General features: G+C 42.4%; 2 protein-coding genes across 2 annotated transcripts in view; both read left to right on the top strand.

Annotated features, from left to right (window-relative positions):
• The window catches only part of MTHFD2L (methylenetetrahydrofolate dehydrogenase (NADP+ dependent) 2 like), a gene marked incomplete at its 5' end in the record, with an annotated part of 31,165 nt that extends 17,040 nt beyond the window's left edge, over positions 1-14,125 (top strand). Inside the window, 2 exons of the mRNA XM_080626656.1 lie at positions 5,233-5,358; positions 12,925-14,125. Of these exons, the coding sequence (XP_080482782.1) occupies positions 5,233-5,358; positions 12,925-13,037 (239 nt within the window). The 3' untranslated portion in view covers positions 13,038-14,125. The remainder of the gene's footprint in view (positions 1-5,232; positions 5,359-12,924) is intronic.
• Positions 14,126-16,717: 2,592 nt separating this feature from the next.
• EPGN (epithelial mitogen) lies at positions 16,718-23,975 on the top strand. The gene is made up of 5 exons (XM_080626666.1): positions 16,718-16,860; positions 17,352-17,441; positions 22,502-22,622; positions 23,407-23,559; positions 23,855-23,975. Exons 1-5 carry the CDS (start codon positions 16,824-16,826, stop codon positions 23,907-23,909), a joined length of 456 nt encoding a protein of 151 aa, XP_080482792.1. The 5' UTR covers positions 16,718-16,823; the 3' UTR covers positions 23,910-23,975.
• Positions 23,976-24,422: the final 447 nt, after the last annotated feature.

Raw genomic sequence — 24,422 nt, 5'->3', positions numbered from 1 at the left:
ATGCTTGTTGAGCGTGTGCAGTAAGTAGGATTTCTTGTAAGAAAGGCAAGTGATTTGGCTCTTTGTTCTTGCCCTTCACATCTGCAGACTCATAAACTGTTTCTGGTCACATGTGACACCTTTCCCTTAGGGAGACTTTAGAGTGAACTCAAGATTGGGAACCAGTCAGTGCATAGTTTATACAGGTGTAATTATGTAAATTAAAACATTCTCTGTGCTGTGCAAAAATCATGAGTCATTGAAATTTTGACAAGAGGGTTTCTTGAAATCAGCTGGAGGCTGTGTTCGTAAAACAATGGTAGCATTCCCTCACTGTTAGGATTAAAAGCAACCTTGCCAAATTAACTGATAGTTTTGGTAACCTAACTTATTAATGGCTGAATTTATTTTTCTTTTCTTTTACAATTATTGTGTGAAGAGAAGAGAATGGTAATTGCCTGGAGGAAGGGGTCCAAAAGATCAGCGTCTTTATTCTCAAAGCAATGCAGGATGAAACAGTTTGACTAGTCTGGAATAAAGAAACAAGCAGAACTGTTTCTGAGCAACCTCTGTTTTTTTGTTTATGGACATCCTAAATAGAAATATAAATTAACCTAAAGAAAACAAACCCAAACAATGCAACTTAATAAAAACCTTGGTAAAATTCCGTGTCCTCTCGCAGCTCAGGATAGCTTCCTTGACTCATACCAGTTTGAAGGACTACAAGAGGATTGCATCTTTCCTCTTTTCTCCTCCCTTCCTCTTTCTTTGTCATCTTCAAGACCAAAGTCTTGCCTACTTAATTTCTAGATGAAGACAGATAGGTACCTGTCTAAAGCTCAGCACTTCCTGTTGCATTGAGATGGCCTTCGCTTCAGGGCTTAACTGTACTATCTCTTTTCTCATGTTCATGTCAGGAACAAGAGACAGCTCAGTTGGTCCCACACAAGATTACCCAACTGTGGGCATGACCAGAATTCATGCACTGTGAAGGAATGATGATGATAATGTATATGCTGACTGGAAGTAAACTAGTGTCCTGGGTTCAGCAGTAGCAGTCATTTTTTCTCCTTAGTAGCTGGTGCAGTTCTGTGTTTTTGACTTTCAGCCTGGGACCAACACTGATAACACTGATGTTTTTAGTTGTTGTTAAATAATGTTTACCATGACCAAGGACTTTCTGAGTCTCATGCTCTGCCAGGCAGGAGGGGAAGCTGGGAGGAAGCAAAGACAGGACACCTGACCCAAACTAGCCAAAGGAGTATTCCATACCACAGCACGTCATGCCCAGTATATAAACTGGGGGGCAGTTACCCGGAAGGGCGAGATCACTGCTCAGGTCGGGCTGGGTGTCGGTCGGCAGGTGGTGAGCGGTTGTATTCTCTCCCCTTGTTATTTCACTTATCATCATTATTATTATTATTGGTGGTAGCAGTAGTGGTTTTGTGCTATACCTTAGTTACTGGACTGTTCTTACCTCTTATCAAGAGTTACATTCTTTCAATTCTCCTCCCCATCTCTCTGGGAGCCCCGTGAGGAAGGAGGCGGGGGGGAGTGAGCGAGCAGCTGTGTGGTTCTGGGTCGTCGGCTGGGCTTAAACCATGACAACTAATAACTGTTCATCCAAATTCACTGCTTCCAATTTTGTCATCACTTCTGGTTCTTACGCTGAACAGTTTGCCATCAGTTACGTTTGCAGTTAAAAGGGTTCAGTACTGTGAGTGTGTGGTGTGTATTTTCCTTGTGTCACTTGTAACAGAAGCATGATACAACAGTCGTTACACAACCTGAGGTATACTTGGAATGATGCAAAAGCATACAGCTAGATTGTGCAAACAGCATGCAGCCCTATCCCAGTGGATGTGCTGGGGAAGATTATGCTTTAAAAAGCTGGAATCCTTCCAGGGTTCCTCTTGTTACTAGAGAATTGTGCACATCATAGCTTCAGGATCACGCATTGCCCGGAAATGTGTGACCTGTTCAGTGAGTGTTGCAAAAAAACTAGCTTGTACCCTGCCAGATAGGAACAGCTGCTGTCATAGGCTATTGTGCAAGGTGCGCACATGGAAAACAGCCTTTTATGCATGTCTACATGTAGGTGCAAGATTTGTATTCTTTTTCTCCTCTTCCTATGGAGTAATTTTAGCAGAGTCATCTGCATTCTGACTCCTGGTCGGTGACTTGTTGCAGGGAATCTCTTCATTTTGATGTTGTACTCTCTCTGAGAAGTTTTCTGTTCACTTGCATTTCATGGCTTTCCTAACACTTCAAGTCAGGGGCTTCTTTTATTGCTTTGGAGTTTGAGAATATCCATCTTCATGTATTTTCTCTCATACGCCCCTAGAAAAACCGGAACCCCACTTTTCCTGCCTGCTTTGATTGTAATTATCCATGTAGATTATTCCTTCCCAGCTTTGTTTCTCTTCTGTTTAAAATGTGGTTGATAATTTTCTACAGAAGGTATCAATGAGAGATTTTCCCACATTCTTCAGTCAGTGCATTTTAGGAATAGCTGCTCTAACGCTTATCTCTTCCTACTTGGTATGTAAAGTAGGCTTAAATAAATAGATCTGCTCATTTGGTTTGGAGGTTAGTTCATTTGTTGCTATTAAGTATTTGGCCTATTATCAAACCATTTTACAAAGGGTGTAACTCTGCAGCTGTTAATGTGCTTCTATCCCTATCATGCATAGATCATTTACCCCCATAAGGCTAAGGCATTATCCAATTAACATCCAGCTTGCAATGGATTGCGTAAGAGTGTGATGAAGTAGACGTAGCCAGATGTTATCAGGTGGCATAGGAAAGAATTTGAGGTCTTGGCTTGCCCAACATTAGAAGCAGAGTTTCAAGCTTGTGCCGTATGTGGGAGTGAGAAATCGAGAGCAGAGAAGGTTCTTGTATTGCCTGTATGTCAATGACTGTCTGTCATCCAGCACTTCAGATGAAGCCAAAGCTCTCGTGCAGCAGTGCTTGCCTCCAATAAAACTAGTCTCAAACCAGATGGATTTGTTCTGTTTTCCTTTTTTATTTCTCTCCACCTGAGAGAAGGCTGCTTTGGTTGAGAGAGGGGAGCTTAAATTCCCCCTTTGGAGATACCCTGTTACTAGGATGAACATACCTCACAAAACATAGAACTGATGGAATTGCTCAAGAAGAAAAAAGATTTGTAATTTCGAAGTTAGAGTTTCCCATCACTTCAAGTTGGAGGTTGCATGGTAGGAAGGAAATTCCAGATTTTATTTAAAGTGAATACAGAGGAAGGAGTACCACTGGTGCAATTAAGGTACCATAGGCTAATGCAAATGATGTGTAAGGAGTTGACATTCTTGGCTCTCTGATAGCATGCAGTGACTTCGGTCTCAAATGTTGCTTTGCCTAAATGTTTCAGGAGAGGCTTCATTTGTTGTGACTGTCCAGGCAGAAACTTTCAGGTGTGTGATCACATGATGGTACTGTTGATAAAGCAGCGCTAGTACATTAGTTGCAAGATAGCTCTGAACTACTCTGAGCCTACTGAGCTACTGTTCTTGAAAGGGAGGTCTTCTCTGTGCATCAAGAGGAGCTGTTGGCATGCCATGGAAGTTTTACCTCTAGAAAGCTGGATGAGATTGATCTCAAAGTAAACGTGTGGTGCTACCTGCAGTTTTAAATCAAGTGCGACAGTGTTCTTCACAATATGGAAGGTGTTTATTGTCCAGGACTACTGCCTTACAAAATGGTGTTTTGCCACCCTGTTTGGTAGGACCTAGGTTAGATTTTGTGTGTAATAGATGTCGCCTGAGAGGTGAAGAAGGGGTGTAGTGCTGAGGCCAGGCTGTATTTTTCTTTCTAGCTTATAAGAGGATCAGGTGGAGAAAGTTTTGCTTGGAAGGCAGTTGCTTCTCTCCTGCAGATTGAGCTGATGCTGTTTATTTTGGGTAAATCTGAAATAGCCATTTTATTTTTTCCTGTTGCCTGTTGTGGTTTAAACCCAGATGATAACTCAGAACCATGCAGCCACTCGCTCACTCCCCCCCTTCCTCCCTCCCACTCCTGGAGGGATGGGGAAGAAGATTGAAAGAATGTAAATGCCATGGGTTGAGATAAGAACAGTCCAGTAACTAAGGTATAATACAAAACTACTACTGCTACCACCAATAATAATATTGATAAGGGAAATATCAAGGGGAGAGAATATAAAGCTAAAAGGGGAAAAGGAAAAGAAAACAATAAGCAGAAGTGATGCACAATACAGTTGCTCACCATGTGCAACCAATACCTAGCCTGAGCCGAGCAGTGGTCTGGGCCTTCCAGGTGACTTCCCCAGTTTCTATACTGGACATTACTGTGGTATGTGGTATGGAATACCCCTTTGGCTAGTTTGGGTCAGGTGTCCTGTCTCTGCTTCCTCCCGACTTCCCGTGTCCCTCCTCACTGGCAGAGCATGAGAGAGTGAAAAGTCCTTGATCAGAGTAAGCATTACTTAGCAACAACTAAAAACATTGGCATATTATCGGCCTTCTTCTCAGACTAAAGTCAAAAATGCAGCACTGCACCAGCTACTAGGAAGGAGAAAAACAACTGCTGCAGCTGAACCCAGGACACCTGTCTGTTGCTTCTAGATGATGGGAATCAAAAATAAGATGGCAGGGTAGATCAGAGTCTCTTGTCATGCTAGTATTTATTTTGGTTTTTTTAGTAGTGTATTTTCATGTTGTTCATGTTCACTATTTAAGTGACTGGTTGAAATGTCATGGGGGTAACAAGTATAAGAGAAATTGGAGAAGTGTAACATAAATCCATTACAGATAATACAAAAAGCAAAAAGCCATGGAAGTAACGTACAGGGCTTGCTTCAGCAGTTGGCAACACTTTGGATCAGCAAGACTTTGACATTACTGTATTAAAGACTTCTTGTGGCTCCACAGAACATGGCCCAGCTTTTCTTTGGAAATGCTATGAAAGGGACTTCCTGCCACAAACCAGCAGTTAACTGCTTCATTGTGATCATGTCGATTATGTTTGTGACTGCAGGCTTAGCTGAAAATGTTTAGTAAAAATGAAGAAATATCACCTTTTATTCTCATAATTACAAACTGTGTGAAACTGAGGGATTATTGTTTTCTGTGTGTGATGTATCAAGAAAAATTCAAGTAAAAGAATAACCTTTTTTGTGCACACATACACAAGCATGCCCAGCTCTTGATATAATTTAAACTGATGACCTAAACTGCCTAGCCATGTTAATCAAATTCATCTTGATGATTCCAGGTATTCCAAAGTTGATTACAGCTGACATGGTCAAAGAAGGTGCAGCTGTGATTGATGTAGGCATCAACCGTATCCATGACCCTCTTACAGGAAAGACCAAGCTAGTTGGGGACGTGGACTTTGAAGGTCAGTGAAACACTCTTTGTACAAACCAGTTGGATAAATAGATTGAAGTTTGTGAGATTCATTCGCGATAAATACTTGGAATATCCAGTGTCTCAAATGAGATGACAATTGCAGGAGTTTTTCTAATTTATTTACTGAGATAAGAGAGCAAACTGTGTTCAGACATCTCCTCTTAAGAGATGCTGTTATTGAACAGAAGAAGTTTTACTTTTAATTACACATACTAGCAACCTTCAAGAGATGCAGATGAGCTCTTATGGTAGTGTGGTGACAGATGCTTGTCTCCAGGTTTCTTCAATCCTTTGTGAGTCTGAAATGTTTCAAGAGTAAGCAATAGAAACAGTTTCTGCTTTTTCACCAGCAATATGTCTCCCACTGTTCAGAGCAAATATTATTAAACTATGGCTTCTCAAGCCTCCTCTTACGCTGTCACTCTACACTTGTTTATGAAAACATTAACTTCTGCTTTAGAAGTGTCCTTTATGCTAAGGTTTAATGTGGGTTCATCTGAAGCTGTTGAAAATATTGGTCCAAGCAAGCCTAACAGATAAAAAATGGTGATGGTGTTACATATTGATCTTTTTGTTTCATGTGTGGCCGAGCAAGTTCACAGTGTAATGCAGTTAAATATCTCTGGTCTGGAGGAGCTCCAGACTGGAATAGCAGGACTGTTGCAGTTGAAAAATTAAAGCTTCCTGGCAGAGTTGAGTGTGGGAAGCTTAGACAGCATTTACCCATGTTATTAATGGTTCTCAACAGCTCCTTATTTTGATAAGTATGAAAATCACCCACAGGGGTTTTTTTTTTTATGGTTATTAACATCTTGGCTGGCATAATGTCTCAAAGCTTAATTATATTCAAAATGTTTCTAGCCAGCTGTATGTGTTTGTAATTACCTCACTCCCTTGGTTCCTGCTTGTTTTTACTCATCACACATGATACTTGTCTGTTAAAGTCAATGGAATTACCTGCACGAGTGTAGCTAAGGGATTGTCTTGATGTCCATTTGGAAGTGTATAACTTGTCTCTACAATAGTTACAGTAGGAAAATACTTTTGGAGCACAATTTGAAATTATTGTTTTGTTTTGTTATCCTGGTTGTACTATCACAAGTAAGAAGCTGTATCTTCTGTTTTCAGAACTGAAGCATAGAGAACTTTCAGGATTTTTTTTGTTTGCTTAGGAGGTATAGAAGGAAAAATGCTCTAACCTTTGAGAAACATGTAGTTTTATCCTTTTTGTTTGTCTTTCTTTAATCATGAGACCTTCTTAATGCAATATAGGTGTAGATTCAGTGACAAGGCTGTGATTCAGAGTTTCAGCAATGCACTGTATATGTTTCATCATGTCTGCTGTGGGTTGTTCTCAGGATTTTACTTGGGGGGAGGGAAGATCCAACAAGGAGGGAGGAACTTCAGCTTGGATTATGCCACTACAGTTGCAAGTAGCATTTCACTGTGCATTGCCAAAGGGAAATTGTTGTTGGTTCATTGGTATCGGTGAAAGTTTCAGTAAATCTCTAACAACAAAAAAAAAAAATCACAGTGTATGCAGTTTTACATACTAACAAGTAAATCACCCTCACCAAGCATTTGATTTGGCAGCGAGGAAATGGAACAAGCTAATATATTAATGTAGCAAATTGTTTCATCCTTTTCCTCTGTCTCGTCACTTGACTGAATTTGCGTTTAAGCCCCAGTGGAAGTGGGTTTTGCAGGTTAAGGCTAGGTACATAACTGGCTGGCATGATATGTAGCACTGGATCATGTAGCCCCCCAATATCTGTTGTCTCATCATCCCCTTCTTTAAGTAGGGAAACGTGGGATGGGAAGAGCAGAGATTTAACTGGGTGCCTCTGTGCTTGTCAGACTTAATGGTGTATTTGGGGCAAAAATCCCAGGCTGTGTTATAGAATATCTTTAAACTGTATCTGTGATTTCCTCCATCTCCATATGTCCTCTTTTTGCTTGGCAATCCAAACTGTGTCTGCACCAAGAAGGGCTTTTTTTTTTTTTTCTTCACAGTAGTTCATTGAGCAGTTCCCAGGTATCAAAAAGAACAAGACAGGAAAACACTGTGCATGTGGAGGTCAGCTGCAGTGTGCTGGGGTATCTACCCCAATACTGCTGGCCTCTCTTCACCTGTGTGTGCATCTATCTGTATATAACCAGCACACCACATTGTGTACCCCTCTTTATGTTAAGGATTTGCCAAAATCTGTGCCCAAGGGAAGGGGACTTCTGTAGCTTTTGGGAGCCACAGGAGGGAGGGTGAAGTGACAGGGAGGAGAAAAAGCAGCAGCATCCTTAGGTGATTGCCAGTGCCGTTTTAGTTACTTTGGGACAATAAGTTTCAGTCTCGGGAAGGGTGACATGTTTCTGGGAACAGGGTAGCATGTGTGTGGGAGTACTTGGCCCTTGTTTATAGGGCCTTTGTTGCCACAGCAATAATGCTGAGGGGGGAGGGCTGCAGCGACCAGGAACATGAAATAAAGCAACAACTTACACAGAGCCTTTAACTGGAATGGCTTTTTTGGGTGGAGCACCATTTCTAGGAGTGACTGGTAGAGCAGGGTAATAACATGCCAGTGTAGTAGCTAACCTTTGAGACTGGAACTGGAAATGCCCCTGAAACCAAAGTGTCCAGAACTCATGTGGGGTTTGCTTTAAATGCTGCCTGTATTTCTTTATGATTCCTCCCATATCTATGACAAGCAGTCAGTAATGCTGGGGTTCGAGTCTTTGTTGGATGTCTATATGGAAAAGAAATCCTTTATGCAAAACTTTCGTAGGTGATGTATCAGTGGAGGGGTTTATAAATGAGAACGGATCTCCCAGCTCATCTGTTTTGCACAGCCCAGGCCATGTATAATTGATGCTGGGAAATGACTGCCACCAGGAACAGGAGGTACTCAAGTACTCAGTACTGAATGGCAAAGTGCCTCAATAAATGATGATATGGTATGGGGCGATGGGTGCATATTAAGAATTTTCTTTCAATGAAGGATAATTGTCCATAGTGACTGCAGGGAAACCAGGGAAATAAATACTATGAACGTGGGGAATGGACCACATTAACATACTGCTGCTGGATAGACCAAGTGTACCAGAAAGAGCCAGTGGAATGAGAAATAGGGAAATGTATCCTGTCCTCATCAGCAACAGGACTAATGATCACAAAATCATCGGACAAGATGACAAGTTGCTTGCAACTTGTTCATGCAGTTTCAGGGATTGACCATAATAATTTCGGAGTCCAGTTCCTCCATGGAAGTGGTGGTCCTGTAGCTGGAACTTAGCTACAGTGTGTGGGGAACTCCAGCTGAGTGACAGGAGTCGCTCTTGACAGTTGTTTGCTGCCGCTTTGCGTTCATTGTGTTACCTTCCAGGCTGTAGGCTTCTCTTCAGATTATTGAATCCTTTCCAAATTCTGTCTCTGTGCAGTTTTTCCAAATAGTGCTTTTGAGAATAAAGCCTGGATGTTCCAGCTGCTCTTGCTGTAGCTTCTGTTAGTTAATTTCTTAGTTGATTTTGAAGATCTGGTATTCATTTTGTAATTAATAAAAGGCCAGGCTATGTAATCTTCTCACCACATTGCCGCTCTGTAAAAATCAGGGTAAGTTTTGCCTTTTGTTTTGCTCCACGCGTGCAATAAATTAATCAGAAAGTTAGCGTAAGGCTGGTACCACCAGAAGGACAGACGGGGTGGTGCTGATAAACTGCTGGATGGCCAAGTGTAGATGCTTTTCCACAGAATGGTACGTCATGTAGAGGTGTAAGTAATCAACCTTGGATCTCTTGCATTTGTGCTGCCACTGCTTATTGTCCCAAGACTCCAGCAATGTTCCATCCACCTGCTAATAACCTGATTGCAAAGAAGCTGTTGTGCATAATTTTGCGCTGGATTTTTCTGCCAAAGATGCCTCTGCTGCTTGGCTTTTAGAGGTACTGGAGAAGGGAAGGTGTACGTGCTTTTAGAATTACAGTACCACACCAGGATTTCTTGATTTTCCTTTATATTGCTGTTAAAATAGCTGCAGTAAGGGGAACAGGGATAACATGAAAAAGAAGGCACTAATGTGAAATGGAGTAGATCCCAGTCAGTTGGCATCCCATGGTGTGCAGTGAGAAGAATCCCAGAATGTGAAGAGCAGAACATGGGGTATCTACTGTGATTGCTGAGCACATGGTTTTGCACTTCTGCAGGGGTGCAGGGATGCAGCAATCCAGAGTAGCTTTACAGGGGCTAATAAAGCTGTGTGGAAACAGTGCTTAGGCAGGAATTACTCTGCATCACTTAATGCAGATGCACAAGACCCAGAACTGCCTTCAGGTTGAGACTTGCTCTTGGTTTGTGTGATTAACCCTGTTAGGTGTCTGATGTCCTTAGCTTTAAAGGAACCCAGGAATGAAGGGCTGTTTCCAAAGCAGTGGATCCTGTTTTTCAAGGAAACAATCTACATTTCATTTCTTGTGAAGAATCAAAGGAAGATTTTAAGGTTCTACAGAAGCTGCAAAACAGCAGCTCCTCCCCTAGAGGCACCAGATTTGCATGCCAACATTTTCCAGATGGGCAGAGAAATGCCTGGGACAAGGGCAGGCAGCTCCAGAAAGCAGAGTTAAACTTGGGGATAAAGTTAAACCATTGCTGAGAAGCAGGAACAAGACCTTCTGAATGAACTGACAGGAGATTTGTCACACCTGGGAGCTGTGCTACACTTGATGAGGAAAGCAAAATCTAGTCACGTTTTTGAGGGCCAAGTTATTTTTCCCTCTTGATCGCTGGCATTCAGCTTGGAAAATTGCACTCACCATATCTATATTTGCTCTTACCAGTGACAACTTATCAGATGGTAGTTTCCCCAACACAGACACCTCTTTGTGCATTGCAAAATCTGGATCAGCTTTTGGGATAAATAAGCTGTCCAGGTGGTTTTCTGCTAACTGATACAAAACATGTCTTCTGCCACACTGACCCACAGGGATTTTCATAATGAAAGAGTGTGGGCAGAGAAATTCCCCAGCAACTTGTGAACATAGCACTGTGTGTTTACCGCGGAGTACAGTTACTAACACTAGAGGCGATGAATGTTATACAAGATACTCATTAGAAGGCACGGTCGGGTTGTGGATTGTTCCACTTTGTAAGCCAGATAGGAGTAGTTGGATAACACCACAAAAAGCAGTATGTAACATTGCCATAGAAACAAACATTTCAATTTGAAATGCCCCAGATATTTTCTTTGTTAATTACTGTGTTTACTTCAGATGTGGGTAAATTTCAATAATTAGGACCTGAATTTGGGGATTTGGAGTAACTGTGCTAACCAAAAACACCAGGCTCAAATGGGAGGTAGTACAAAATAATGTAACTATTAAAAAGACAAATTATTGGTGTTGGAGAATAGTAAGGATAACTCATAGGAGAGCTGAATTCATTTGTTACAGTTTACATGTGAAAAGAACCACATAACAATTTGTTGACCTTTCCAAATATTTTCATGCTATATCTGGTGGTATCAGACAGCTCTGTAATTAAAACCCTCCCAGTTGTAATTACGATTTCTCCTCAATAAGGCTTAATCTTTTGTGCCTAAGTTCAGTGAGATAATCACCGCTGACTTCCCTAAATGCCTTTGTTAGGTCCCTGCATTGTGGAGTTCAGGCAGCAGGTTCTATTTCATTTACTATCCCTTAAAATCTAATAACTCCTTCTGTTCAAAAAAAAAAAAAAATTATATCCAGCTTTTCAAATTCTCTTGTAATATTAATTTTTTTGAGACCTTGTTATATTATTGACAAGCTGAAAAAATTGAGGCTGTTCAGCCTGGAGAAGTGTGAGGCGTCCCTGTCCACGGCAGGGGGTTGGAACTGGATGATCTTAAGGTCCTTTCCAACCCAAACTGTTCTGATAAAGTGTCACATACAATTCAGAATGAATACACTTAAAGCAGGAGCAAATTATTGTCTTAGTTCCAAAACCCAGGTGGTGCCTAGTTTTCCATCCGTGGAGCTCTTCTCATGGCCAGGTGTAGTAGGTTCTGCTTTGTAGTGACTTCAGTGGAAGTGTATGTGCTTGTGTCAGAGTTTGCTTGCTCAGTGTTCTCATGGGTGTGTGTGTGTGCCTTTTCAAATACAGTGTTTTTTAAAAGCAGTTTGTGAGTTGCCATGAAATTATTCATAAGCAAGGAAAAAAAACCCAAAGCTAACAAGCAGAAAAAACCTCACAGTGGCACTTGAGAAAAACCCTCTGTAGTAACGAGGTTAATAATATTCTATTTGGAGTAACCATTATTAGCAAATAAATGCTCATTAGTTATGTGCTGAATTCCCAGCCAGTTGCATCTAATTTCTGTGCAAGTAACCCACAATTCCAGCTGATTGCATTTTCTGCAGTAGATAAGAATATCAAGTCAGGATTGTTTGCTGCATTATATTAATTCCTCGTCCAAAGAGGTTAACTTCACAGGTGCTAACTAAATGATCTGTATGGATTTACCTCTTAACACAAGCATTCAAGGTGTTTACTGACTTTGGATAGTCTGACATACTCGTGATTAGAGCAAATTCAGCTCTAAGAGTTTCTTTCTGTTGGAGACTTGGGGAATATCTGCACTTCTGAATCCCAGTTCAGTATAGGCACCCTAGTAACACTGGTTGAAAAACCCAAGTCTTCTCTGGAGGAGCTGAGCGTTTGTGGCTGAAGTCACAGTGGGAGTTTTGCCACCAGGATCTGTATTTCTCTTGCAGACAACTCTTGGTTTTGTTCTCTGTCCGTAGGGTGAAACAGACAAGCAAATGAACCAGGAAACTACTTTATTCCTCTGTTATTTAAGTTCCCTTTTGTGATCATGGAATGTTTTTGATAGAAGGTGCAAGCAAGAGGAGGGGAAAGGGGCTGTTAGGTGACTTAACTGGTGCTGGTGCTCTCCTGTTGGCTCTGATAGAGCAAACTCCTGCTCTGCATGCTGCTCCTCAGCAGCACGCACAGTTTGGGGAGGCAGGATCAGGTCCCTACCTTCCATAGCTCTCCTGGATATTAAAGGCGCAGTATCTCAGCTGGCATATGGAGGTGGTGCAAGTCCTTGCTGCCCTCCTGGGGTTGTCCTGTCTTGTGTCACCCAGCCTTCTTGGGCCAGCTGGTCAGTCTGGTCAAACAGTAGTCACAAACTGCCCCTTACCAAAAAATTGGGTGGGGTATATTTTCTGTCTGTCTGGGCACAGGCTCTCAGGAGGAAAGGGCAGCCTGCTGCAGATAGATCAGCTCAAAAGGGTTGTGAAAGCATTGCCAAGAACTAGCCCTGGGTAATAATATTCAGATGAAGAAGATGACCTTGCAGCCCAGTTCTGATGGTGTCCTGTCACTACCCTGGCTGTAAGAACTCAGTGATTAAAACTTGTCTGTTTTACACTTGTCCCATATTCTTGTACACTTGTCCCATATTCTCCAACATTTTCCAAGTCACAGTTCTTGGTGCTTGTTGTCAGTTAAGTGCTTGTGGACAACTGAAGGAACAAAAGAGTTTAGAAGCTCTTTTAGTTAATATCTTTTTCTCTTTTCTCTTAGAAGTGAAGAAGAAGGCTGCCTTTATCACTCCAGTGCCGGGAGGGGTAGGACCTATGACTGTTGCAATGCTCCTGAAGAACACACTCATAGTTGCCAAAAAGCTCATTTACTAGAGCAAGTGGGCTCCTTTGGAAGAAGAATCCAAGTTGTTCTATTTATTGATACACAAAATGTTTATTTTTTACTACAAAGATATTTATTTCTACATTGTATTTATTTTTTCATGTAAAGCATGCTAAACCAAATGGTTTATAAGATGTTCAGATACTTTGTGTAACCTCCTACTGACTTGTGAGCTAAAAGAGAGAATGAAGCCTATGCAGATCTGGTCGTGGTGGTCTATTACCTGTGTGAAAATGGAGCAGCAGCATGAATTACAAACATACCTGTGTGGTTGGGTGTGGGGTGCAAGTACCAAGGTCTTGTAAGCACCTGGCACTGCAGTGTTGATCAAACAGCATGAAAACTTACTTTCAACATGCTAGGTAGGTTTTAAAAATATGATTTGGGTTCTGAGGTCATGAAGCATACTGGTTGTAGTTTGTACTCTTAAAATTATTATTTTTTTAAACACTTAAGAGGTAGCAGCAGAAATCCTGAATCTGAAAGGAGTGAAATGCTGAACTTTTTTTTCAGCTGCCCAGCAGTAATGTTGACATGACTGCAAAACTTCATTACATGTTTTAAAACAGTCAGGTGAACCTGAACGCTGGTGAAATTGTGCCCTTGAACGTTTGCAAGAGGTATGCATGAATGAGGAGCTACAATGGAGGCGAGCATCATTTTCTTTCCATGTCTGGATTTGTTTGACTAAATGTTTTGGTGCATAACACCCTCACCCTTCACAAGAAACTGAATAGTTGACTGGGCTGGATCAGACTTCAGTTAGGCAGATCATAGTTAAAACCACCATATATGTACGTTATATGTATAACGGGGTGGGGAAGAAGGAGAAATAAAAAGCAAGAGTTTATCCCTAATGAAATATTTGTGTTGGAATTTAATTGTTATCTTGGTTTCTGAAACTGCATGAAGGGCTGGTTTTAGTCTGCGGTATGAGGCTCAGCTCTCTGAATCTTTGGCTACAATGTTTTACTGCTTAGAGAAGGCTAGATGGGATACTAAGATCACTACTTTTCTGTTGCCAAAAATTTTAGTTCCAAGATGGCTCTAGACTAGTCTCATGCAATGTGGAAGTTGAAATGGAGTGGCTGTGAAGGTATCACTTGAACTGTGTGCACTATTGACATGAAGAGTCTACCCCAGTTCCCATTGGAGCCACTTTGGACTTTTATCTTGATGTTTTTATCTCAGTTGGGATGGCTTTGATTTATTTTTATCAGGAGCTTTAGGTGTTTGCCATTAGACTCTAGATAACTTGAAAAGGGAGGGTGTGGCAAAATACTCCTGCATGAAACAAAATAAATGCTCTTATTGTAATAAAAGAACGAAGATGGAGCATCACTTCTGTGCTGATGATTCTTGTGATGGACTTCCCAAGAGTTCTGTTGAATGCAGCATTTAGCAAAGAGACTGCCAGAGTCATTGCTAAAGGTGTAGTGCCAAGAGTGCTTGAACTTGCTTATCCATTTAAATTTGAGCAGTAGTTATAACTGATAGGTTGATCAAGATGCTTGTGGAGATAAGACTCAAACTGATCAACCTGACATTGGCTGAGATGGAATAAAACTTGTTTACTCTTACATTAGTCTTGGTGAGAAATTTTGATGTGCTTTTGGGGGTGACTGTGTTTTTTTCCCTTGTATCAGTGAGTTAGGAGTGGAGCGAACGGATGTCTTCTGCATGTTCAGTCATGAGGTTTTTCATCTGTTTACCTTGGTGTTCTAGATCAGTATTTCTTTTCTTGGATTTAACTCTAATCATCTCTGCATTTTTTTGGCAGAATAACAATTTATGGCATTTTGTTTATCTCAGTTGGGCAAGTCTGCTTCTTTCATGCTTTGCAAGCAGTTTATTGTTCCTCTAAAGCTTTTTATTTTCTCACCTCTGCAGATGGGTTAGCATTACACAAAAGTAGTGAGACTGAGGTGTTGATCTGCAGCATGCTATGTTCAGAGCTGCTGGACACATCTATGAGAGCATTCTCCACTGGGAGAACATCTAGAAGGGAGCAACCACCCCAAAAAGCATGCTCATGTGCCAGGCCGGGTCAAGCCTGGTCCAAGCGTGAACGCCTTGTGGTGGACAGAGGCCCAGGCTCATCCACTGGAGCCTTCTCATGGGCCTACCACACCCAGGTCTATTGCCTAATGCCAAAGCCACCTCGTGGATTCACATCGGATTAAGCTCCTATTGTGTAGATGTGTGTTGAAAGCAGGACTCATGAGCCTTAGTCCTGCTTGGGACTGATAGCAGAGGTTATCCAGGTAGGCAGAAACACTCCTGTGTGCAGGCTTGCACTCCATCAGTGTGCAAGCATGCAGCAATTCAGGATAGCAAAGGAGGGGAAAAGCCTCGTGGAATGCAGTCCATGAGCAGGAGAAGGTATAATTAAAATGTGCAGAACTAGCTTGTGTTTTTTCCCTTAGCATGTGAAGTGGTTAGGTTGAATCCTGCAGATCCCTTGGAGAGTGAAGCATAGAGGGAGAACATGAGCGGGCTGGAGTTACTGGAGTTTATCAGGAGATTTTTGGCTGTAAAATACAAAAAATGTGAAATGGTTTTGTTGTTTGGAGCTCACAGTTGCAGAAGCTGTTGCTGGGGTGAAGTGTGTAGCTCTAGTTCACTCAGAGTCAGGCTGTTGCTGTGTGTGTGCCTTTTTGAACCAGGCTCTGCTGCTGCTTCTAGTATGTTTGGCTTTACCTCTGGAGATCGAACTAGTCCTACTAGTTCCCAGCTGCCTGTGCCCAAGGAAGCTGAACAGCGTTTGGGCCTGCGGAGAGACATTTAGTGTGAGAAATAAGTGTGACAGATAGGTCTTAGAAACCTGCAAACACTTCATGTAAGAAGTATGATAGTTCCCATTATGCATGCCCACTTCTTTGAAAAGGTGGAGATGGGCTTTTATAGCAGTGTAGTGGCAAGAGTAATGAAGGGTTCTCCTGTTATAGGAGACCACTGCTTACGTGCCCTTTCTGCCTGTCTTCTCTATGCCTGTGCATCAGCTTTCTGTTTCTGCTCCACACAACTGCATGGAGCTTCAGCCAGCATCCCACGCCTAGTGCAGGGCTGGTAGCTTGCCTTGCTTCAGAGGGTTGTGCACAGGGAAGACTGGCTGAGGAGCCATCAGCATGCCCCATAGGCTCCCCAGAGCCTGTCAGCAAAGGCTTCTCGCTGCAGTCACCAGTGGAGAACATCATCCATTATCTCTGTGTCTTATCACTTTGTAACATCGGCAGTAGCTGTTCTTATGGTTCCTCTTCTGGATGTAGCGCACGGAGGACCAGTGAAGGAACACAAGCAAAACAGGGCATGGTCCTCAGACCCTGAGCCCTCAAGTAGCATCCTGAATGCTGACTGTCCTCCTGGAAGGAACACAAGCCTGCATTTCTATGGGAAAGGAAGATCATGTCTTCCACAATACGTCATTCTTCATTTTACTCACCTCTGTTTTGCTGTATTTCATTGATCTGCTCTGACAGATACCACATCTGTCTTGAAAACTGTACCTTTGCATGCACAATGATGCCCACGGGTAATAGGAAACCAGGGTTTCAAAAGAAAACCTGATTCCATTGCTAGATAATAGCAGTTTCCTAAATAAATGTGTGGTTGCCCCAGGGGCTGCGGTTGTTGCCAGATGCACTTTTTCTTGATTGGTGAGAGCAGCAGATGACGCTTCATGGCATATAAGTGTGAGAGAAAACACGGGAGCCCAGATAAGCAAGTGAGCTGCCTGGACTGAGGAACTGAGAAAGTGATTCAAGCAGCTGCATGCCATGGCATTTGGAATGCTCATCTATATTTTGCTGAAAGGTATGTTCTTGGGGGTAATAAAGTACATGGCTTTGTTGAACAACACTTGGCTCCTTCTGAAATAAGCAGCAGGGGTGGGAAGTATGCAAAGGCATTGCAAAGCAGAATTACTTAAGTGGCTTTAAACTTGAATAAAACTTAAACTCATAGGGTATAACGCAGACCTCACGAAAAGCTACTGGTAAATAGGTGTAACATTGTAGTATATTGCATTTATCTGTGTTCTAAATTGCATAAGGTAATAGAGTGGAGAACAGAATGGATGTGTGTTCTGGAAATTCACAAACAATAGTTAGTTTCCCCACAATCATCATTTCTCTGTGGCAAAGGGCAGTTTGAGGCAAGAATGTTTGAAATGAATGGTGGTTGTATCACTGCACTGCATGGTATCAGAAGTGTAGTAAGTGGGTGCATGTTTTGTGGATGATATGAACCTTGAATAAATATACTGAGTTTTTCTGTTACAGTAAGCATCTATTTGCATTACACAGCAATGGGGGCACTGAGTGAAGAGTCAGCTGTTATTGTTTCATCTCTTAGCACGGACTTATGGAATAACTGGACAAAAAACAATGCTGAAGGTACTCCTTTCTTGTTTTGATTTTCTCTATTAACCTGTCATTTAAAAAAAGTGTCACTTGGGCACTGTTGAAATTTTTGTGTGCTTTATTCCTGAGATGAGCTGCTTTCTTCATGGTGCCTTAAAACCTTCTCTGAAGTAAGAGGTGCTTCTCAGCTGGGGTAAGCTCAGTGTTGCCCAGCTGAAGAATTCTTTACCCACAGCCAGTTATAATTTAAAGCAGAAACTTTAAGGCAAATTGGGATAGATGATCTGCATTTCTGATGGCTGTTTCTGTTACTTGTGTAACCAGGGCTTGGTTTCTAGCTGTCTTCAGTGCGAACGTTCATACACACAGTGAAAATGCAGCAGGCGTCACTTCCAGTTATGCTTCTCATTTCTGTTACTCAGTAGTTTCTTTCTCTACTGCAGTTTTGCTTCTGGCTATTGCAGCTTCCCCAGCCCTTTTCAGCATGTTAGCTCTCTCTTTCTTTTCTGACTGAAACGTGAACTCAGGCTGTTTCCTTGCCAACACCTGAGACCAGAGTGCTGTGTTTATCCTGCGAGCTGCTTTCTGAATGTGATTTGAGGTAGTAGGAATGTCGTTTCTTTGGGAGAACCGTGCAGTCTGGAACTGAGGTTTTGACAGGTCAGTAAGGGAGGAAAAGATTTGAAATGTGGGACTTAATAATGTCTTTGTTCTTTAAAAAGAACATAAACATGCATACAAATCATCATCTGTTAATTGTAAGTCAGCACAGGATGTCTCGCAAGCTTCTTTTAGTAGATCCTTAAGCTGCTTATTTTTCTCATAACAAGTTGCGGGGGATTTGTCTAATTTGTTATAGTGCAGCAATATACATTCATACATATACTGTATGTGTGGGTTTCATCTATATGTATGTAAAATATGTCTAATATATACTCACATATATGTGAAGTAATGTAGATTTTTGACTGCAGTAGCCTGATTTATCAGACCTGTGGTCTGTAGTTTGTCTGTGCCATGATACTTCCAGAGCTGCATACAGCAAACAGGAATTTAATTAAGTAGAAATATGTTGTGACTCGTGCAGTGCAGTACCATGTTTGTATTATTTCTAGAGAGCAGGAGTCAAGGGTCATGTTTTAACAAAGTAAGAGACTTTTCATTGATAGAGAGCCGTGTCTGTAGTAGTCCCATGTTGGGCTAGCTGTGGCTGTGCAAGTCCACTAGATAACAGGGCTTTTAGCTGAGAGTGTTTTCCCCTCAAAGGCAGAACCAGACTCCCAAGCATGCAAATACATGTTTACACAAGTAGTTAAAAATATATTTTGGTGGAGGTTGCACGAAGCCACTGAAAAGTTGCAAAATACCATTTCCAAAAAGAAGATACAAAAGAAATGCTTCAAGACTCATCAGAGAAACTGGCTGTATCTCCCTGAAGTTTTCTTGTATCTCCTGTGCAAGTTAAGTTTTTAGTAAGGTTTATATCCAAGGTTCAGTAATACTAGATCCTATGAAAATGAATTCACTGGAGGAACTGCCAGTTTGTTGTGGATTGCAAGTCCTCTGGGGCCTGAGGTGTAGTTTGGGCAAAACCATTAATTTCTGCTCAATCCACTTGCCTCCTACTTAAAAGCTTGTCCTATTTCCTTTTTTTATATTACACAGTCTTTCATGTCACTAGTGCTGGGGCTAGGAAATGTCGGGCTTGGTGATCAGTCAGGGAAGAAAAGGTAGTGGAAAGAATGCCTGGCTGGGAGCTGACATGGCAGGGATAAGATCTTGAGACGCTGTTTGGGCTGGAGGGGAACCTTCATCACAAAATGGGCAGCTAGGAGTAGGGAAGGGCTTGCTTTTACTTTGGGAAAAACAAGATTCCTTCATTGCTGTGAGCTGGGTCTCCCGTACAGGCTGTGAGGGAGGCCCTGCACGTGGGACTGACCCTTTCCCTCTCTCCATCCCTATTCTGGTTTTCCCATTACTCCCTGATGCACCATAGTTCAAGGCTGAGCTGTTGTGGTCTTAGTGGCTGGCTCGTCTTGTTGCAGGTCTGTCAGTTTTGGCATGCCCAGCCTTCTGAGTACCTGTAGTACTGATTTCATGTCAGATCTTGCCAAGTGTATCTGTTTGAATGACTCAGTTGTCAAGTGCTTACACAGCATGCTTTACTTTCCTCATGTGACATGAAAGGCCACATGGATGTGTTTATTCAACAGCTTATTCAGTACCTAGGTGGATAACATGATATGAGTTAGCATAATGATCTGGGATGGGTTAGAAAAATTATTCTTTTTCTTCTCAAGACTCGTCATTATTTCAGAGGCAATTTGTACTGCTGCAGTATCAAAATAATTAGCACTTAGAATTTGTGAGTGTGTACATTTAAGATCTGATCTTGCAGCCCACAAGGGCCAAAGCTCTCGCTGCTAACAACAAGGGAGGAATGTACTGTTTGTTTGTCACCTGCACAGCAAAATGTTTGTCTCCAGCGCTTTCTAGGCAGGGTTCTGCTCTAAGCTGACCTTTGTTTCTAATGACAGCACGAACTTCAAAGGCACTCAGGGAAGAGGCTTTATGTACCCGTACAGAGCAAGGTTTCTTCCAGCCATTGGCAGGTGGGAGGCTGCCACCTTTCGGCAGCCATGGGGTAGATGAGGAGAGATGTTCTGGTAGTGTGAATCCAACCGATGGAAGTTAGAGTGGAGGTGGCTGAGGATTTAGTGCCTCTGGCGTGTAGGTTGGTACCTTCCTCATTTTGTTTCAGGGTTTTTTCCCCCATACGGCAGAGATGCAAGTGAAATACTAAACTTGTATGGAAGATATCTTCTCAGGGCTCAGAAGAAGAGTAGTACCTTTGGTGGCAGGAAATATTGAGAGGTCCTGCTGAGTGGTTGTGGTTAGTGGTTTTATAATGCTCTGTTCAGCCCTTTTTGTCCTGAAATGGTGATTCACAGCAGTTGGTACTGAAGCGTTTCAGGAGTCACAAGGGGAGCATGAATGTGCTGTTGCTGTTTTCTGAAGCTCTTCCCTGCAAAGCTTTGGTAGTTTGTCTGCAGGTATATTAGGCCTAAGTGAAAATGGGCTTTTGCAGGTCTCCTGCATCCTAGATCTCCTTGTGGCATGATGAGCCCTGCAGCGGTGTTAACCATGGGCTTTGTTTTCCATTGTGCTTTCCCTGGCAGTCCTCCTGGGCGAAAACTAGTGTCATCCGTCTCTTGTCACAAAAGCTGTCTTCCTTAAAATCTGTTCCTCCAAGGCCTAGTCCTGTGCTGTGCTTTGGGCCAACAAGCCCACCCCCAGAGCTTGTCAACAGCATTCCAGAGGCAGCAGAGAAGAGCCAGATCTTGATAGTAGAGCTTGTGGGTAGCCAGCGCACAGGGCTTTCTGGAGCAGAAACACCATTCTGCTTTCATTAAATGGGGACAGTGTGGCTGTGGTAGCACAGAGCTCACTGCTGGATGATAGAGATCGATAGAGATGGAGCCTTAGTCTCAGCATACTTTTCAGTGCATATGTATTGTCACTTGATTGCTACGAGAAGGTGTAGTGAACCAACGTGTCCTTTCTCAAGCAGACTTGAGTTATTACTTGTTCTCTCAGCAGGGAGCCTGATGATTCTGTCAGGTTTCACAGCGCACTATTTTGAAAGTAGAGATGTTGGTCTGAGGAACAGTGATAGCATCGTGCCCCCTGTGAATCCTGTTTTGGGCACCTGCCTGAAGTTGTGAATCAATCCAACACACAGGCAAAGAGCTGAGCAGCTCTTTCCTATTGCTTCTCAGCTCTGTGATGAAGCTGCAGAAAGGATGAAGAAACAAATCGCTCCTGTCATTAAGTGATTTAAACTGGAATCCAATGGGGAATTTTGGGGGTTACTCCAGAAAAACATATTGCAGGATCTCGAGTTGCCCATAGGATGGTTAGAGGCTTAGATGTATAGCAGTGGTTCCATCAGTGCACTATCTCCAGACTTTGATTCAGCATTTAGTCAGAAAGGAAGGTTTATGCTTGGTGTAGCATTGCCTAGTCACTTGGAGCAGACCTTGTCAACTTCCTGCATGATGTTATTTTTCTTGTGATCAGAGTGGAAAGCTTGTATTGACATCACTCTGTCAGGAAATCACCTTCAGCCATCACTAAAACAGTCCCCTGAAACAGTAAGACATTGCTTGGATACCCCACCCCAGCGGGGTTTCCAGTAACTGGGTGGAGAGACCAGTTCAAACAGCTGCTTGTTTGAATGGTGAAGCTTTCTCTTCATGTGCTGCATCCCTGTGCCTGTGTTACAGCTTCATGCAAGCCTTTGTGCTCCTGGGCTCAGGTGCTCTTCTCTTGGTATGCAACATGCGCATAAGATGTCCAAGAACAGTTTTGACTTCACCTTTATTCCCATTTGAACTGCCATCGGTGAGGAATAAGGTACTAATTTTTTGTGCTGTCAAAGCAGAAGTGTGCTCACTGACCTGGACACAGATTGTTTTGTGTAAATTCAGAAATTTAACAGTTGTGGACTGTGCTTTTGCATGGGAAGACCATCTGGGCAGTCTTGTGCGCTTGCAGGCATAATGGGTTACTCTAGGAACATCAGAGCATGGAGAATGGAGGGACGGAGCAGTCCCACAGGTCATCACTTGCTCAGTTGCAAGGTGGGCCGGCAGAAGGGTTAGAAATGCAATAGTTTGCCTTGTGATGGGGAAAAGAGCTAACCATTTGAATTCAGACTGGGAAGTATACTGAGAATAATTCCCTGCTCTCATTGTGTCCTAATCCCCTGATATTTCTGGGATGGTTTTTCTGATGGATTCCAGGTTGGATAGTGCTGGTGTCACCCTGGAGGAGTTTTCCAGAATCATTTTTATACTTTCTTCTCAAAAGAGCAAACTGTAAATAAATTGCTTGCTTTCTCTAAAGTTATGCTGAAACGTCTTAGAGGCTTGTTCTGCTTAGCACTGCTTGAATCTGCCCATGAGACATACCACAGTAAATCTATGCATTAATTGTCTTCTGCAGGCAGTATCTGCTCAACTTGAGTTGTGAAAATGAATTAAAATTTTCTTTTTCCTAAATATAACGTGACTTTTTTTTCCCTTTCACAGCAGATTACACTGAGCAACCAAAGCTCATGAAGCTTATGCAGACTTGTCTTGAAGAACACCACAGCTATTGTATCAATGGGCTCTGTGCTTTCCACAGCGAGTTGAGGAAACCCATATGCAAGTAAAGAATAAGTATCTTCTAAGTATCCTTCGTAGAAAATGACAACAGTAGCATTGTTTCTTTGTCTGAGAATTTCTTTCTTTCTTTTCTTTCTGAGAATTTCTGTCTTTCTTTCATCTGTTCCTAATGTAAGGTAACTGAATTTCAGCAGTTTCAAGTGCCTGTCAAGTATTTGCAGGCTTAGTTTGGCACATGATTGAGTGCTCTGGTAGCCCAGAACTGTTAACAAGGTAGTAGTACTGTGCTGGTGTGATACTAAGGAAGGAAGAGGGAAAATTTACAGCTTCATTGGTCGCTGCTGTGATGGCAACTCAAACCACAACTGGTGCTAGAGTAACTAGTAAAGAAATAAGTAGATGGTTCACAGTGAAGGGGGCAGGATCTTTCAGGATGTCAGCTGCATCTCCCTTATTCTTTAACTGCCTACACACTGATAAGGACTGTGATATCCTTAAAAGTGTCTGAGCAGCTTTGGTCTTTGGAGATCTAGTAGCTAAGGATCAGCAGAGCACAGTGCTCTTCATCCACACCCTCTGCGATGAGGGTATGTTTAGACTGTGTTTGCTGCTGTGACTGCAGTCCTTGAGCTTGCTTTAAACTAGACAGACTGGGGCAACTGGTAGTCTTGATGGAATGAAGACATTCTGACAGAGCACCGGATTCAGCCCATCCTCTTTCAGGCTTGTTCTAAATAGTTTAAGACTGATGAAAACTAACTTATTTCTGCAATACAAAGCAGGAGAAGTCCTGAATAATGTTTGCATGATGTATATTTATTTTGTAGGTGCCTCGCAGGTTATAATGGTGAGAGGTGTGAACATTTAACACTAAATTCATATGCGCACAATTCTTATGAACGCTACATTGCTGTGGGAATTGGTGTGGGAATACTGACAAGTGGGATACTTGCTATCATCTACTGCTACGTAAGAAAGAGGTATGGGAGATATGCAATCTTCTCATTCATCTGAATTGTACTGGGCAGGAAGAAACAGCGTGTGTAATTTTGAGGGCATGGGGGAGTGTGTTCTAGCCTGTTGCTGATCTGTGGTGTGATCTTCAAGGAACTGACATCCTACCTCTGTTTTCCATCTGCCAGTTGGGTCTAAAGTCATCTTCATTGGGGCTGCCTAGATGAGTTGGGTGACAACAGACACCTGATTCAAGTTCTGTTCACACTGCTGTGGTTTTAGGTTGGTCTGATTAACATCACATGATGTTGTCTGTTTTAGATGCAGAAAATTGAAATCCCCCTACAGTGTCTGCATGGGCGAGACAGCATTGTGAAGATGTGGCATTGGGACGCTTCCCAATTTGCCTGTAAAGGAGAGAAAGTCCTGCTGGGAAGGTCGCCACGTGCCATCTGGCAGATACCCCTGCCTTGCTGATAGGAGGGCATGAAGGGAATGACAGGACAAGTACATGAAAGGAACTCCTGCAGGACTGATGGGCTCCGTTCACATTTGAAGAAAGACTTCCTCCTTCGTAGAGGTTGCTAGATGACAAGATCCAAAAAGCTAAGGATACTCGCAGCCCTCAACGATCTCCTGTTGGTCGTATATACTAAGGCGAGGACTTCTTGGTTTTAGCTGTTTTCAGTCATTTCAAGCTCTGGTACAGTGTTCTGCTCTGGCATTTTCTGTTTGGTTGGTTTTTTGTTTGTTGGTTTTTTTATTAGTCCACTTCTCTTCTCCTCCCGTGGAGGAAAAGCACAATCCATCTCACAGTGGAGATGGATTCTGAACCTCATGGGCTGACAAGACACCGTTTGGGTTCTGATTTCAGTGTCTGCTGCCTATG

The sequence above is a fragment of the Psittacula echo genome (genome assembly GCF_963264785.1).
Source record: "Psittacula echo genome assembly, chromosome: 1".
NCBI classification, from domain to species: Eukaryota; Metazoa; Chordata; class Aves; order Psittaciformes; family Psittacidae; genus Psittacula; species Psittacula echo.
This window is presented reverse-complemented; position numbering and strand designations above follow the sequence as displayed.

Excerpts from the sequence above, each read along its gene's own strand:
- EPGN (XM_080626666.1), top strand. The coding sequence starts at position 16,824 with ATGGCATTTGGAATGCTCATCTATATTTTGCTGAAAG. Across the intron at positions 16,861-17,351 it reads CATCTATATTTTGCTGAAAG|CAATGGGGGCACTGAGTGAA; the intron begins GTATGTTCTTGG and ends TGCATTACACAG. Across the intron at positions 23,560-23,854 it reads TACTGCTACGTAAGAAAGAG|ATGCAGAAAATTGAAATCCC; the intron begins GTATGGGAGATA and ends TGTCTGTTTTAG.